This window comes from Lactuca sativa, chromosome 6, assembly GCF_002870075.4.
Source record: "Lactuca sativa cultivar Salinas chromosome 6, Lsat_Salinas_v11, whole genome shotgun sequence".
NCBI classification, from domain to species: domain Eukaryota; kingdom Viridiplantae; phylum Streptophyta; class Magnoliopsida; order Asterales; family Asteraceae; genus Lactuca; species Lactuca sativa.
This window is the reverse complement of record NC_056628.2, coordinates 168,663,775-168,682,078: the sequence shown is the minus strand read 5'-3', so window position 1 is coordinate 168,682,078 and position 18,304 is coordinate 168,663,775. Positions and strand designations below refer to the sequence as shown.

Genomic DNA, 18,304 nt, shown 5'->3' with positions numbered 1-18,304 from the left:
GGTTCTTGGAGACCAAGTTTTCATCCCCGCTTGCTGCAACAACGGTTGTGGCTGAGAAGTCGGTGGTTGTGACAACTGAGTCACCGTTATTCGTGGCGTCGTGGTCGTGGTTGTGACCAGATGCTATGTTGTGATGGGTGGCGGTCGCCATAAGATGGCTATTGATGCAACTAGGGTGTCCTCTGTGGAGCCCGACGCTTGCACGACCGACGTTTGGGTGAAGGCCTGTCCTTCTGATGCAGATGCTTGTGTGCGGTCGAGTGATGACATAAATTTGAGTGGGTTTATTTCTCCTCCGTCGAGTTCCACATGTCCTTTTTCCGTCGTTGTCGACGTCTAGTGTCGTATCAAAGTTGTGTAACTCTAAGTATACGCCCGAATGACGCCAAATGTTGTGATATGTGCTAGGCGCCTAACGCTGTATCGTGATGATTCCGAATGGTGAGCCCTATAATCACAACAATAAAGAAAGAACGTCAGTCGACGTCCGGGAGGTAATCCCGAGACGAAGCTTCAATGATTTAGTTAGTATGAGCGTATGTGTGGGAATATGGAAACTTTTTTTTTCCTTTCAGAATAAAACGATCTCTTCCCCTAAAGGAGAAGGATCTCTTTTATACTTGTATCTTTCTGAGCATGATCCCAACAATATCCTTTGTCCCGTCTAGCCCGACAGGATGTGGAGGAGTCCCATTGGTGGATCGTGCATCACTAGTAGTCATATGTTATTAGTGTAGAGGAGGTAGAGGACAACGTTCTGAGCGTTACACTTGTCGTCCTGGGAAGCGACCAACCGTGTTTTAGCTTATTATAGACAAGGGATTATCGTCTGGAATTGAACCTGGGCGCAAGAGCGCCAAGTACCAAGGCCCTAGGCAAGACCACAAGGGTGAGGATTTGGGTTTGGCACTAGGCCGGGTAACGACCCTTAACTAGGTTGTCCTAAAGATAACAATTATGTTATCTTTAACGTATTCCTATAGGGATATGTTAACACCATGCTCTAAATCAGATCAAACTTATATCACAATCTAAAATATTTTTGGTGATCAAAACTAATCTTCTCTCTATTCTAATAAATGAATAAGTTTATTCTCCTATTGACATGTGTCACGATATTACAAATCCTCATTAATATTATATGTCACCTATCATGTCACATGTCAACCTATTAATTCTCTATTTTAAATTTTAAATTTCCTAGTCTAATTACATTAAATTAATAATTGATTATTCATTTCAAATTTCAAATTTCAAATTTCAAATTTCAAATTTTAAATTTTAAATTTCATGCTCTAGTTACATTAAATTAATAACATTATAATAACTAATGAAATAAAATTAATATATATTATAAGGTGATATAATTTCATGTATTTATTTAAATTGACGATTACAATTTTATATAACTAAAAATATATCTCTTAATTAATAATTTATTTGAAATAATTGAATAATTTTGAGTTTTTACTATAAAAGTTTTATTAATTTTATAACTGTGATTTTCACGGGTTAGTATTATATTTTAAAGCCTTCTAAACGAGCAGGGGAAGATCAAGGCTAAAATTATGAAACCATCAAGTCTTTAACACGGTTAAATACATACAAAAGTATAACATTTTACGATGTTTCATAAGAAAAAAAATTAAAATAAAACAAATAAGGAAATAGAACTCCTAGTAATATTAGAAAAAACTTAGAGCCATTGATTTAAAAAGTCACCAAAATTTTCAAAAATTTGACAAATGTTTGTTTGATTCCAACCCCAAACCTTGAAAGGACCGAAACAATCGCATATTTTGGAAGTGGGCCGTCATACATATCATAACACACAAACATACATACATATACAGGGGGTGGATCCAAGGGGATACCCCTCAAATTTTTTTTCGGTAGTGTAATTTTTGTTTACGTATCCCTAAAAAAAAATTCGGTATAGTATATATATATGCATCCCTCCACTTATAAACACAAACAAACAGTTGGTTTGTTGGTTAAGGCATTGGCTTATTCAAGCAAAGGTCTCGAGATCAATTCTTGCTTCTTACATATTCTTTGTTTACTTTTGTTTTATTTTCCCAGCTATTGTATCCCACATCGTTAAACACATGTAAACTCAGTCATTTTTTTCTATTATATAAACCTGTTATGCTCATGCTTTATTTGATACCTACTTTGAGTCCCACATCGATTCATGTATCAAAATATACTTCAACTTTATGTTTATATAATAAGACTTGAGGTTAGCTAAGGATTCGATTAAAATTTGGGTTTAAAACCGAACCCGGGAAACCCAAGTATCCCGGGAAAAAAACTAGGTTACCCTAAAAAAAATTGGGATACCCCTTTACTTTGATCCTGGCTCCGCCAACATATAATACACAAACATACACACAACACTACACACATTAACAATAGACTTCTAATTATATTTTGTTGCTCATTTGCATCCGAAACAGAGCTAATTAAATTTTTAATGCAAGTTTTAAAAAAATTGTTTCTTATCATTTGTATAAGATGTTATCATAAATTTGACAACAATGATACCAATTAGAACACTAAAAAAGAATATCACTAATACACAATATGATTTGAATTCACAGTAAAAAGGACTGATGATTAAACTTCAAAGATGATAATTCAAAATCAAAAGACAAAAAATAGAAAATAAAACTAAAGAAAAAAAAGTTGAAGAACCAACCAACAACATTAAAGAACCAACAAACATCAAAATTAGTCGTCAATCGATGTTAGGGTTCAAACACCTCCAATAGCAATATCGAACGTTGTGAGTAGATAACATAATCGTAATTATATAAATTTTTAGAATTAGTTATGAAATCCATTTCCTTCCTTAAATATTGGTGGGATGTTAAGACTCAGTTAAAGATTTTCCCTTACATAATTGTTGGTTTAGCATATCTTAGTTAGAAACTCCTAATCAATAAACATGGAATGCCATTGTGCCGTTAAGGAATTGGAAAAAGGGTAAATTTGATATTGCAGGTAGATCTTTTGGAATTCAAATGTCTTGATTGATTTTTTGGGATATAATTAATGGTTACGTAAAAGATTTGTACATAATAATTTTTCTGTAGAATCAACTGGTAGAGACAAATGTCTCTTGGAGAGAAGCCACAAAAGGAGTTTTCTAACTTTGGAGGTCTAACATTTAACCAACTGATTTGCTGTTCAACTTTTTTTTTCTTTTTTCTTTTTATTTATTTATTTATTTATTTTTCTGATCTGGGAGCTGATTTGTAAAAGATTAATTGGGATAATCTGAAGCTAAAGTGGACGAATAGAGGAGTCTAATATTGCCATGAGAGTTTTAAATGTGTATTTTTGGAAGTTTACTTTAAAGGGGTTGAGAAAGATAGAAGATTACACGCGAGAACAAATGGAGTTATTTATTTATTTATTAGAGTAGGGGAGTTTTTTATTTGGAAAATGACTCTTGAGGGTAATTAATTTTTACATTTGTACTCATTTGGTCCATTTCCTTTTTTGTATTCAATATACCATCGAACTTGTTGTTTGTGTTCACCATAACCCTTTTGACCGGCTTTTGACCTGTGATAGCCGGTCAAAAGGTTATGGTGAACACAAACAACAAGTTCGATGGTATATTGAGTACAAAAAAAGTAAAGGGACCAAATGAGAACAAATGCAACAGTTGGTTTCCCTCCTGATTCATTTTCCTTTTACTCATTTACAGCAAATCCCACGTTATCTCCTACTGATATTAATGACTATGAGATTCATTCTTACTTCTCTTCAAAACATAACCCACAAAAGGACATTATTCATACATGTACAACTTTGTAATGCACTTGAATATTTATTAGGGGAATTTTGACTAAGCAGACGCATTTCATAACTACATTTACATTTCCAATCAAATGATTTATCGTATCATGGATTCTAGACAAGTTTACAAATGAGTGGAATCACAAGTGCTGTGATTTTTGAGTTTACTTAGCTTTAATATCGAACTCATGGGGTAAGATACAACATCAATATGTACAATATCATGTTGCTTTTGTAGACACATCACTATGATATTGTACATATTGATGTTGTATCTTATCCCATGAATTCGATCTTAAAGCTAAGTAAACTAAAAAATCACAACACTTGTGATTCCACTCGTTTGTAGACTTGTCTAGAATCCATGATACGATAAATCATTTGATTGGAAATGTAAATGTAGTAATGAAATGCGTCTGCTTAGTCAAGATTCCCCTAATAAATATTCAAGTGCATTACAAAGTTATACATGTATGAATAATGTCATTTCGTGGGTTATGTTTTGAAGAGAAACAATAATAATCTCATAGTCATTAATATCAGTAGGAGACGACGTGAGATTTGCTGTAAATAAGTTAAGGGAAAATAAATCAGGAGGGTAACCAATTGTTGCATTTGTTCTCATTTGGCCCTCCTTTTTTTGTACTCAATATACCATCGAACTTGTTGTTTGTGTTCACCATAACCCTTTGACCGGCTATCACAAGTCAAAAGCCGGTCAAAAAGGTTATTGTGAACACAAACAACAAGTTCAATGGTATATTGAATACAGAAAAAAGAAAAAAAACCAAATAAATACAAACGCAAAAGTTAATTACCCTCAAAAATCATTTTTCATTTTTTTATTTATTTACGTATCAGAGGAGGGAAGGAGATTTGGTTTAAATACGAAAGCAAAATAAATTATGATTTTTACCAACAATTTGCGAAAAAAAAAAAATGAAACATTTTCGAGTTTTCCCGCGCTCGAAAAATCCACAAAACCCACTCACAACTTCGTCTGCTATCCAATTACGGTCGCGCCACCATGACGACCGCCACCGCCAACCACCGTAACAACTCACCGCCTCTCACCCCGGATGACATAATCCGCTTAGCTCAGTACCACACTACTGCACCGCTTCATCCTTACCTCCTCTCCCCAACTTCTCACGAAACCCTCGTCTCCCACCTCCACACTCTCCCTCCCTCCGCCGTCTCTGAATACACATCGTCTCTCCTCTCTCTCCTCTCGCCATCTCCTTCTGTATCTACCCTACTCACATCTCTTCTCAATTCCTACTTAATCCTCTTCACTTCCAACAAAATTCCCCATGATCGGCGGTCTCTTAAAACCCTGGAACTCTTCTCTCCCCATCTAGAGAACATCCCGATCAACGAACTACAAACAATCTCTGATACAATCGTTTCGAGTATCTCACAAATCAACAGAGATCCAGATGAAGCGCAGCTTCTCGACTTGCTTCCGAAGTGTCTTCACATCATATTTAACTCTAATGAGATCGATAAACCCCAGGATTCAGTTGATGCGGTATTTGATCGTATCCTAGATTGTAATTGGTCAAGGATTTTGTTAGTGAAACTGGTTTCTATCATTCACGAGTTCAAGTTTGTTGGTAAGGGAAGAGGTAAGCTGTATGCACAGAAGGTGTTTGACAATATGCATTGTGTTGAGCTGCAGGATCTTCCTTCATTAGTTTACCAGTTACTTGTTTTGGCTTCAAAAGGGTTCAACAAGAGGGAAATAATTGAAGGTATTGTTATGTTCTTTGGAACCAAAATGCATTCTAAAAAGGCGAGTTCTAATATCATCAGGGAAGTTGAAGGGACTGTACTGTTGCATGTCAATTTCGCTGTAAAGCAAGATCCTTCACTGGGGCAGGAAATTATGGGGCTTGTGAGGTCAAATCTTCAGGCAGTTGATCATTTTGTTGTTGGGCTATTGTTGTCAATAGCAAGAATTAGAAGGTACAGGGAGAACTCCATGGGAACACTGAAAACAGCTCTAATCACTGCTTATAAGGATTACAAATTTTCAAGGTACATGCCTCAAGATTACATATTTTATTTTCATCCTATTAGTGTGTTACATTCATTTTGTTGTTCTTATCAGTGGCCTGTTCTATGTACTTGTGCAGACATTGTAAATGGCTACCTGATGACTTAAAGGAAGAGTATCTACAAAATGCCCTATTGACAGAGAAAGCCGTGCTAAGAATTGTAATTCACCTCTTTTTTATTGCAAATTTTCTTCACAATCATATAATTTTGTTGTGTTTTGGTTAATAACTTTAGGTTAATGAGAGTAATCATGGAAGAGAACATATTGTTCCTAGCATAGTCCACTTGGGCTTTTTGTTTCTGGAATCAGGGGAGGAAATGAGCCATAAAGAACTTGGAAACACAGGTCTTATAGGTTCTCAAGAGCTTGGTATTCAAATGCTAAAAAGTTTATTTGAGGTTCATGATATGGCAAGAAATGAGGTTAATATAAACAAAAGAATAATATTAAAAAATCTAACATTCACATAGAATCTTAATGCAGACTTTTTTTGCAGATTATTGAGCAATGTAAATTCCGAATCCTTTCTCTTAAGCCTGACCAAAGTTTAGCAATCATAAGGTATTCACAAGTCAAAAGCCTATCTTATGTTTTCTTATGCAGATTGAAATAATCTTGTGTTTGATTATTTTTTATTATTTATTTTTTGATAGGTTACTTGGTAACCTAGTTCAGAACTACCCATACCCCATATTAGAATATGTGTCACATCTGAAGGAATTGTTGGATTATTTTGGTTTTATGCACAGCAAAGTTGCTTCCCATTTGATTAACATTCTAGTGCCACTCATCAAGTTCAGTCATAACCTTCAGGTTTGCATTCTTCTAAACATTTATTCAGTCAAATAAAAGGTTCAAGGTTGTAGTCTATGATTATCAGAGGAATGTATTTGATCACATAATAATAATAATTTAGATTCTGAGCTTGTCTCTTTTTAATAGAGACATACTTGACTTAATTTGGATGAATATATGGCATTGTTATTTTTTACTTGATATAAATAAACCATTCGACATGGTAGGTGTTGGAGGCTTTATGAGTTGAGAGTTGAGACATCTTCTTTTACCTATATGCTTTTCTTTTATTACCTACCCTCTTTCACCTCACATCACAAACCCATGGTTTTGATCCCCATCTAAACAAAAGGGTAAAATGGTCATTTATCGGACATCATTAATCCATTGAGTACATAACTTTGGCAGGACTACATAATCTTGGTGGTGCGCAAGGCTATGTTCAGACAAGAAGATCAAATCCGCTTAGCTGCAGCTGGAGCCATTATCGACTTAATTCTTGCAGACAAAAAATCAAAACAAAATATGCCATCTTCTTATCAAGAATCCTCTAGCCAAGCTAGCAGCAGTCAACAACCTCAAATAACCCGTGGAATTAGCAATGATCTTTTCAAAGAGCTCAGTAGTTTATTACAACGTTGCCTCTATCAACAGGTTCCTTTATATCTACCCCCAACACACACACACACACACACACCAGAAAAAAGTACATGTGCTTATTGAGGCTTTGTTGTTGTAAGTAGGGGAAAGTGAAAGAGGTTGTATACCAGGGACTTGTAAAGCTTGTGCTGGTTGATCCATTAACAGCAGGGGAAGTTTTTGATTTTCTATGGCCTCACTTTCTACAGTTTTACAAAGAAGTAAGTACTCTTAGATAATTCATTAATTTTTTTTAATATATATTTATGTTTCTGTTTCATGATTGACTTTATGCTTTTGGTTTCAGGATGGTGAACTTAATATAATCCAATGCATTAAGACTGAGAATAACAAAGCTTGTATAGTTGAACCACTTGATGATCTTCTATCTTGTGTCTCATGGGTTCTTTCACTTCAGCCACAAGAAAAATCTGAATCATGGGCTTCTTTCGGGTTCTCACTTACACAGGAAAACGAGGTATTAAATTTATAAAAATGAAAGTTTTGAAAACAGTATTTAATTATATGTTGTGTCAATACTCAATACTGAATATCAGCATTCAGCAGGCAGGAGGAACAGTTTCTGGTGAGTCGTTTTCCAATGCTTTGTCAAGAATCCGGAAGCTTCTAAGAAATGGAAATTTGGAAGGACAGTTAGGTTTAGATACACCACAAGAAGGAGAGACATACAAATATAGTGCTAAGATTATGTCAGGTGTTATTGAGGTGATATTGAATACACTTGCTACTGAATTGGAAAAGGCAAGTAATGATACAAAGATTGATTTAGAGAAAGAGTTGATTGATCTTGTTGATCTACATGAGTCCTTATGTACACAAAACAATGGTGCTAGAAAAGAAACACCTCGGTCTACTGCTCCTGATCTAACATATAAAAATGAGTCAGATAACACAAAGTGGTGTAAAGAAACAACTACTTTCATGTCAACATCAAGCATTCATCACTTGTTTCAACTCTACAAGTCATCAAACCAACATTCTAAACTGTTCTCTTTTGTGTTAAATGCCACTTTTTGCAAGATCAAATCTTGTTCCAATGTGGCAAAAGATGATCCATTGAAGGGTTTGATGTATGGGGATATAAAGATCCTAGGTCCACCATTGTTGAAAGTGATCACGTTGCTCATTCACCCAGATCAAAAGAAAAAGGAAGCTAAAGGGAAAAAAGATGAAGAAGATAAAAAGGGTCTCGTTCTCTTGGCTCTAATTTGCTTGAAAGAACTGCTAACAATCTGTTCTCAAAGCCCAGAGGAAATGAGAGAAATTGAAGACATGTTGTCAGATTCTTTAGTTGAGGATGAACCACTGAACATTCAAAGGGAAGAAGTCTTCATTACAAAAATTGTTAAACCTCTGTTCTCTAAGCTTCTTCAAGCAAAGTTATTCCATGAAATTGAGGTAAAAACATAATTCTTTTTATGGTTTTTACTTGTAGATATACAATTTTGACTTGAATAATACTGTTATGTTATCAGGTGCTGTGTGATATTGCGAAGATTATTGGGTGTAAAACTATTGGTGATTGGGCAATAAGAATTTGTGAAACAAGTAATATAGCAAACACAAAGATTGCAAAAAATGTAGTGAATCTAGCACTATCGTGTACTCAAGCTCCAAATGATTTGGCTGTTGCTCAAGATATGGCACTGGAGTTGATAAAAACAACAGGATCAGAAACATACAGAATCATAAACAATTCAACAGAAACTGTTATATCATCAGTGATCCTACAGTTTCTTGAATCAGTTCTTGCTGACATGGATCGAATCAGTATGAAGATGAAAACATGTTTCACTAGTGCTTATAAAGGGATACAGATGGATGATAATGGGATACACAAGTCACATTTGACATTAGAAGAGACTCTGTACCAGAGGGCTGAAGCTGTCATGGAACTGTTATCTTCTTTTGTGGTGATGAACCTCAAAGGTAAATTAAATCACTCAATCTTTTATCTACTTTCTTGAATTCTGTAAAAGAATAAACTTTTTAGTGATAGTGTGATGCACCCTAAATTTACAGATCTTCAAGGTGAACATGTAGTGAGATTGGCTGCTAAATTCTACAAGAACTTAGCTAGGGTTTCAAAGTTTCTTATCGCACCTAAAGGTTGCAAGCAGATTTTACCAAGTCTCAAGTTTCAAAAACTTGTGGAAGTGACTTGTAAGCAGTTAACAGGTCCTTTGTACATTTTCATGGAAACAATGCAGCAGGTTTGAACATTGAACTTTGTATTATTGATTTGCAATCTAGTTTTTTACTTAATTAAAACATATAATGATTGCAGAAACAACAAGCCAGTAGCAGAGCAAGTAAAGGAATTTTAAACAAGATTAAAAGGGAGAACAGATGCATCCCAGATTTGATATTTCAGATAGAAGATTATGAGAAGTATCTGATTCTACTTGGCAAAGCTTGCAAGATGAACTTGTTGAGGCACGCAAAACGTAGCACTGCTAGAGATTTTAGAATAACCGGCCCACAAGAACATGAACATGGGAATGATCAGGAACATGATGAAGCTGCTGCTCAAAATGATTTGGTACAAGACTCTGAAAATGGTGAAGAAGATGATGCATTATTACCTGACACAGGTACCCCATTTGCTGCAGAGGATTCGGAAGAAGATGACAGTTTGATTCCCAGAAAGAAGAGTAGAATTGTTGAAGATTCAGACGATGAAGCAAATATAGAGAGCGCTTAGATGTGATGAAAGAATATTTGTATAGTAAATAACATACACACATATCAGAAACAAATTCTCATCTTTTAGCACCCACAAAAATCATCGAATCTGAACAAGAAGCGTTACAGTTATTATTATTGAAATTATTATCTATACAGCACCAGAATCGCCCACGAAAAAAATGTTTAAGCAGGGTATGATAGATCATCGCAATTAACATGAAAACTACTTACGCTATATGAGATCCCGAAAATTGCGTAGAATTTACCCCTTTTTTCACTACCTTTATTCATTTCTCAATATTAATATTCGCGTCGTCATCGTCATCGTCATCCTGCAGATCCGATGCTTGAACACGATTACTGTGAGCTGTTTGTATCAATGGTCTATTTGTTGCTGTATCTGTATCAACGAACGTCGCAGAAGACATCTCCATTTGACATATCCTAACTGCCCCAAACAACTTCTCCGGTAATTCCTCGTCTTCCTGAGCTTCAACTGCAAACCCCATATCGATTGTCACAGCCGTCACGCATCCCAACGCCAAACGCAAAATCGCAGTGGCGACCTTCGAGCTACCGATGTCGACGTCAATCTCTAGGTAATTCGGGCCGCTGTGGTAGTGGCAATTCAGGGCTTTTCCGAGTAGGCAAGCGGAGTAGTTCCCGACGGTGGCTTTCACGATCCACGGCCCTTTGACGATACGGTTCACGATCTTAAACCGCTGGTTGCGGAAGGCGTCGTCTCCGTGAATGAATCGATAGAGAAGTGAACCGGAGGGAATCGGATCGTCTGTTGCGAAGTAGAACACAGCACTATGATGATCCCTACCTGGAACCTGTAAGTTCACGGCCAATACGAAACTCTTCGCAGTGTTGCTTCCTTCGCACTGAGACTTCCTAAGCGCGTGCATCACACGGTTGTCGGCGCGTGATAGGACGTGGTCGAGTTTAGATGCAGAACGGAGCCAATCGACACCTGCAGGATGAAGGAGCCATGGACCGGAGGGGCACTTCTGCTTCTTGGTGAAGTAGTTACTGCCGCGGAGAGAGAATAGATCACCGGGAGGGGATGCCCAACCATTGGATCCAGTATCGAGGTCTACAAGCTTGAGAGATCCACCGTTAATTGCTTCTTGCCTCCAGTCTCCGTCTTCCTCCTCGGCCGAGGAAGCCTTGTCGACGACGGTGTACGCGGCGGAGGAGCTCCTATGCTTTTGCTTATGCTTAGTGGAACACATTCTCTCTCGGCCGCCTCAGGAAGTAGAGCACCGGCTAGAATCAGACGCGTTATGGATGGGGTGGAATGGAAAGTCTTGGATTTGTAAAGGAGTTTCGGAAGAACCCTTTTTTAACTCGCGTTATCACTCAGCTATAATATGGTTAATTTGTTGGGGGTTGTTTTGGCGTGTTTATGTATACTGTATACTTTTCCCTTCCAAATAACAAAATATTTAATCGACATAAAATACCTACTTTTAAGCAAATAAAATTATTACTTGATACTATATATAAGTTTATGTTAATTTTTTAAATTATATTTAACCATAAAAAATCGTTACACTTCTGACGAGACAGTGTGTCATCTTTGTTTTTTCTAAATAGAAAATAACAATAACTAAAAAGCTAAGATTTGCTGATCATGTAAATAGATATATATAAATGGACTAAAGATCACAAATAAATAAATAGTTTTATTTTATACATGAATATTGTATGTTTTTATGGATACACATCCATGTAATCATACATCTGTATCATAGAGAGCAACAATCATAAGCCTTACGATTGATATATTAATTATTTATTTTCAGTTTTACAGAAAAGTGTAATATAAGAATTAAGAAATAATATATTATCTGTAAACTTGATAGTGACAAAAATTGTGATGTTGGCACACTCAATAAGACATAACATACTACTCCAAATGGAGTGAGAATATACAACCTAACTCTTGTCATTTCTTAAATGATTGTGATCGATTTATTTTTAAAATATTACATTTGTACATATATATAATACAAAGAAAAAGTACATGGACGCAATAAACAGGGAAGGGACATGGGAATGATGGTCAAATTATCAAGTGTTTGGGATTATTATTTATAACATATGTTTTTTTTTTCTTTATTTAATAAAATATGTATTAGTGTTTTTATGTGATATAAAATACAATTTAAAAATATATTGACTTATAGTTTGTTTGTTTGTTATTATTTTTTTTAACAATTTACATACACCCATACTATTATACTCATAAATCTAAAATATCCGTATACAACGAGACTTGAACCCTCAACCATCGATTGATATATACATATCCATCTACTCATGTTATCGTTGGACTAAAGGGCCGGCCTTAAAACTTATTATTATATAGTGTTAAAACATAAAAATGCTATCATTTTTAGTGTTTGATAAATTCCATAAGATAACAAAAAAACATCCTTATAATATTATTGATTTTTTTAAAGAGATTATAATATTATTGATTTATTTATTTTTGTAAGTATAAATGTTTATTTTTTTATGTAAAGGGAAAATGACACATTAGCCTAATAATGTATTTCAAATTTGCCAATTTAGTCCTATAACTTATTTTCGTATTTTTTAAGGGAATAAAATTGTTTTTGTCGGGACTAATTGGCCACTTTGAATAAAATGAAGGAGTAACCTGGTTACCCCTTTGCCACATAGACAATTGTTGACATCATCGTTTGAAGATTTGGAAAATCTAGAAATATTTGGTCAAAATTAAACTTTAAAGTCAAAATTAAGGAAATCCACAATCAAACTACTTTTGCCACATAGACATATATTCCTCATCCTTCTTCCTCTCTCTTAATTCTCACTCTAACCCCATCCCCTACCATTCATTGTCTTCATCTTCCTCACCTTCGTCATAAGTTCATAACAGTTCTTGGCTTCCAAACAAACTACCTTGCTTAATCTCAAGCAACAACGGGGGAATCCACAATCACTAGCAGAATTGAACTCCATCTCGTCACCTTGCAGCTGACCGAAGTGTAACATCCCAAAAACCATAGTAACATTTCTCATTTTCAAAAGACTTTTTTAGAAAACCCATAAGTCATCTAATTCATTGTTTCAAAACATAATCATAAAATAAGAGTATCAAATAAATCTCTCAAACATAAATCCACAAAATGATATGTACACTTACGCCTTTGGCTTCCCCCAATCCTCAAAACTACCTGAAACATTTAAATCCACAAATGTAAGTTGAAGCTTAGTGGGCTCCCCAAAATACCCCATACAACAATACACATACAATGCATCCACACATGATCCTTCAGTCTAAATGGAACGCCTTGCAAGGCTTACCGTACACCTGGACCGCTCTCTTGAGCCTACAACACGGGGCTGGACCACTCTTATTAGGGCTACGATATCAATTAGATCACCCAGGTATCTTGGCCTACAACATAAAGCAGAACCACCTCAACCCAACCACAATATGTCGACATATGCAAACAAAGAAACAATAACCAACAAACACATGTAATCATAACAGATTTACCATACAAACAAATCACTACAACATAACAACATCCTACATACAATGTGACATCCCCAAATTTATGTCCATTTTTTTTCTTTATGCTTATTTAAAACAGATTATTCTTTCATTAGTGTGGAATTTGTCCCAATATGTTATTAATGTGAAATGATATAAATATCAAAGCATTTCCGAAAAAACATTCTTCATTAACATTTGAAAGCTTGGGATGTCATAACTGATACAAAAACATAAGCATGAACTAGTCTTTACAGGCCTTACCTCAATTTATTTAATGGCCTAAAACTCCTTAAATCTCTTGGCATATTCAAACATTAACATCTCCGAATCTTCGTATTGTTACCTGTGATCCAAGGAAATTGAGTGGGTCAGGCTTAGGAGCCTGGTGATCATATAGGGTTTTCAATCCATAATAATATAACTTATTTTATAATATATATATATATATATATATATATATATATATATATATATCCCGTCAAACGAATAACCCGATTACCTATTCCCATTATTCTCACTCTCGGATCCTAAGATGATGATTTTGTGGGACCTATCCTAAAGGATCATTGAGTAGACAATACTACTTAGGGGATTCCTTAGAAATATATGTCAATAAGGCAACCATGGAGTAAATAAAGTACCTGTATGAATGTATAGTTCATTAACATCTAAAGGTCGTACACCTGCCTATGTGTGGTTCATTTATCACCTACAGACCGAACACCTGCCCGTGTATGGTCTGTTTAACATCTACTGGTCGAAGACCTACCCATGTATGGTTGATTAACACATACATGTTGTAAACTTTCCCATGTATGGATTATAAACACCTACAGGTTGCAAGCTTGTCCATTTTCCACCAGACTTGTCTAGAATACTTTGTGGTCGTCCTCTATATCCTACTATATGACTAATCCCTAATAGTATAACCGTACAATGTTGGCTACAACCTCACATCATATTTTACTTTTTATAACCCTTCACTACCCAATATGCTTTTAGGTATGATAAAATAAATAGATTAATAATTTATCAAAATATAATTTAACCCAATAAGCCATATAGTATTGTAAATACAGATAATAGGACCAAATAACATTTAAACAGTTACATACTTCATATATATGTGTAAGATGAAAGTAACTATGTGTAACGACCCAAAAATCACGACTAAAAAAATTTCTTTTAAAACATTACTAAAACCATATTTACAAAACTGTATCATAAGTCATAACATAATTTTTAGAGTATTAATTCAAAACATAATCTCATTATCAGAGTCAAACGTCCCCAGGCTAACTGACTATGGTGTGCTCTGCAATCTTCCTGAGCTCCTCTTTTGAAAACCGAGTACCTGAAACCAAAACTGAAAACCGTAAGCACGAAGCTTAGTGAGCTCCCCCAATCTACCACATACCACACAATAACATATAAAGCACATACTGGGCCTTGCCCACTGCATCGGACCGAAGTCCGGACTAACTGGGGCCTTGCCCCCTACATCGGACCGAAGTCCGAAGCTGACTGGGACCTTGTCCTCTACATCGGACTGAAGTCCGAAGCTGACATCGGACCGAAGTCCGAAGCTGACTGGGACCTTGTCCCCTACATCGGACCGAAGTCCGAAGCTGGCTGAACATAGCATAAACATATCAACTAGCATAAACACATAAACCCCGTTTGAGCCACGAAGGCATCAAACATACTAACTACTACATCGAACCGAAGTCCGAAGCTGACTGGGACCTTCATCCCCTACATCGGACCGTAGTCCGAAAACTACTGCTAGCTGAACGCGCCGACATTGTGGCCTTAGACCCGCTCCTACTGAAGGGAAACTCACCTGAACTGCTGAGCTCTGCTGATAAACCTCTGGCTGCTACTCGACAATCTCCTGAACCACTGCTCCTTTAGCTCTCCGAGCTATCAATATCCATAAAACACTTAGTCCAACTGACCTCCAAAGGTCAACTAGGTCAACTATGGTCCAGGTCAAAATCCTGGTCAAAGTCAACCTTCCAGGTCAACCCTACTCGCCGAGTCCTCCTAATGACTCGCCGAGTTCATATGCTCAGGGTCTTTCTATTCGCGACTCGACTCGCCGAGTCAGTCTATGACTCGCCGAGTCCAACTAGTTCCAAGTCCTGTCCTGTCCAACTTGCTGAGTCACCACCCGACTCACTGATTCGAGTCTCAACTCGAAGGGTTTGGGGTTTCGCGACCTGACTCGCCGAGTCCACTAATAGAATCGCCGAGTCCAAGGCAATCTTCAACCAACTCGTCGAGTTGTTCTTCCACCTTGCCGAGTTCATGCTTAACTTCATCCGACTCGACGAGCTGTTCATCCCACTCGTCGAGTTCCTCCTCATCTTCAAGCTACTCGTCGATTCCACTCGAAGGACTCGCTGAGTCCATTCAGATCTACATACATGCAGAGGACTTTTGAGTCATGCATGGGCTCCAGACTGTAGATCCACTCTTCTAAAGCCTATTCCATACGTAAAGTGGCAAACTTTACGTGTAGCTAACGAGATCTAGGCTCAAATCACTATAAACTAGGGTTTGAGACAAAGGGGCTCAACAATCATCCCATAGACTGATGCTTTATGATTCTCTAGGCCAAGATACACATAGATCTGAAGTAGCAACTTCAGATCTGGGCTTTTAACTCGAAATGGTTCATGAACTTGTCCTAAAAGCCCCAAGTTCCATGATAAAGGTTGATATATATGCAAAAGAGGGAAGGTAACGACTCATTACCTTCAAATGCTCTGGAAGACCTCACAAACTCTGGATCTACTGCCAATTCTTGAATCCCCAATGTGTGCCTTCTTCCTTCAAATCACCCAAAAAGGCAAGAAAGCTTGAATGAGCAACAATGGAGGCTTAGGATTTCTGGTTCTGGACTATAGGGCCGCAACTGAGCCCTAGGAAAGAGAAAAAGATGCTTAAATAGGGTACCAAGTCCCGAAATTAGGGTTTCCAAACCCAGACCTGACTCGCCGAGTTCCTCCCTAGACTCGACGAGTCAACCCTCTTCAACCTAGGGTTTTTCCTTTCCTTTCTTGACCTTTCTGATCTCGGGTGTTACACTATGAACTCACTTGTTAGAAGTGGATGACTTGCGATTAGGGCAGAGCTTCGCCTAATACCTTAGTTTTTCCTTTCAAAATACCTAGGTATAAATATCACTAAGGCTGTGTTTGGCGTGCCACAGCTAGCTGATAAACTAGCTTATTTTTCGAGCTTTTATATGTTGTCGTGTTTGGTAAGACAAAAAGTAGCTTATAAGCTAGCTTTTTGAAAAGATACTTTGACTAGCTTTTTAGGAGTTTTTTTAAAAATTTCAAAATACACCCCTTAATTAATTATAGAAACACATACTCTCATATGTCTTTTTATGTAATTTTATATATTTCAGCTAGCTTTTCAGCTAGTTTTACCAAACGTTATTTTTTATCAGCTAGCTTTTCAGCTATCAGCTAACTTTTTATTTAACAACTAGCTTTTCAGCTAGTACACCAAACATAGCCTAAGTCTTAGGTGCTGTTTATTTTTTTGAAGCGAAAATTCATGAATTCTGTGGACCACCTCTGCAACCCTCTGCAGCAGAACATGTGGACCAAACGGCTACAACCTATAATATGAAGCTTGTTTATTTTTTAACATCTGTAAAATGTTGCAATAAACTAAAATTTAAATAAACTGATTTTACAAACTGAAAATAGTTATCAACACCGAAATTTTAATAATTCGAGTCTTAAAACATTGAAAGAATACTAAAAAGAACATGTAAAAAAAACATAAAATTTCTAAAAAAAATCTAAATAATTGTAAAAATAGCTATGAGTTATTTATTTATTTTTTGAAAAAATTAAATTTAAAGAACATAAAAAAATAAAATTATAAAAAAAGTAAGAAAATATTGTAAAGAATTGTAACATCCCGTTTAAATAAAATAAATAAATTAATAAATAATAAACCCAAAAACCCCGAGATGTATTTTTATATTTTTCTTTTATCTTAAATCCGTAATAATTTATCAGAGATTTAGGGCAAGGAGTTAAATGTTATAAATTCTGGAAATCGAGGGTTAAAGTGTAACTTTCAGACTAGTTATGAATAGAATTGAGGAAGTTGGGGATTGTTTGGTAATTATTGGGCTTAATCTGAAAATGCTTGTGGCAGGGGACTAACAGTGGAGAAATGGAACTCAAGTTTGACAGATGGAGGCGTGACTAAAACCCGACACCCTCCCCTTGTCCTTTCATTTAAAACTTCACAACAAACCCTAACCCTAAATTTTGTTGCAGACGCCACCTTATCCCTCTACATCTCCAGTCGCCACTATTACCTTAGTTGTTGCCTTGAACCACCGAACAACCATCGACGCTCCTGTTGTCGACGAAGACGAAGACGAAGATCGATGATACCGACATCGTGACAGTTGGGGAGGTCAGAAGAACATAACTCGTGGCCATCGTTGCCTCTCTCGGGTAAAGGAGCAACCCCCTCCCACCCTCCCCGCTTCTTCTGTTACTTCATCGTGTCCTGCCGCCATCGCTGCCGCTCCGAGCGGCTGTCCCTTTTTGCTATCGTTTCTCCAAATTCTGCATGCCACCACGAGGATGGTTGTGTTTGTGTGTGTGTGTGGTTGTTTCATTGTATGGTGTCGTGTGGATGTTGCTTGGCCGGATAAACCGAAGAAAACCCACCACCACCACTGTGAGGTGGTAGCTGCCACCTCCTGC

General features: G+C 36.5%; 2 protein-coding genes across 3 annotated transcripts; one reads left to right on the top strand and one right to left on the bottom strand.

Annotated features, from left to right (window-relative positions):
* Positions 1-4,645: 4,645 nt before the first annotated feature.
* Positions 4,646-10,144, top strand: LOC111895446 (uncharacterized). 2 transcript variants are annotated; one of them, XM_023891529.2, is made up of 12 exons: positions 4,646-5,850; positions 5,949-6,030; positions 6,106-6,294; positions 6,369-6,433; positions 6,526-6,685; positions 7,076-7,321; positions 7,411-7,527; positions 7,614-7,784; positions 7,874-8,725; positions 8,803-9,256; positions 9,350-9,540; positions 9,615-10,144. In XM_023891529.2, exons 1-12 carry the CDS (start codon positions 4,838-4,840, stop codon positions 10,029-10,031), a joined length of 3,957 nt encoding a protein of 1,318 aa, XP_023747297.1. In that variant the 5' UTR covers positions 4,646-4,837; the 3' UTR covers positions 10,032-10,144. The 2 variants fall into 2 exon arrangements, with proteins under 2 accessions (XP_023747297.1, XP_023747294.1); XM_023891526.2 differs by having other exon boundaries at positions 7,871-8,725.
* Positions 10,123-11,463, bottom strand: LOC111895458 (protein ENHANCED DISEASE RESISTANCE 2-like). Its single transcript, XM_023891534.3, has one exon. It carries the CDS (start codon positions 11,251-11,253, stop codon positions 10,303-10,305), a length of 951 nt encoding a protein of 316 aa, XP_023747302.1. The 5' UTR covers positions 11,254-11,463; the 3' UTR covers positions 10,123-10,302.
* Positions 11,464-18,304: the final 6,841 nt, after the last annotated feature.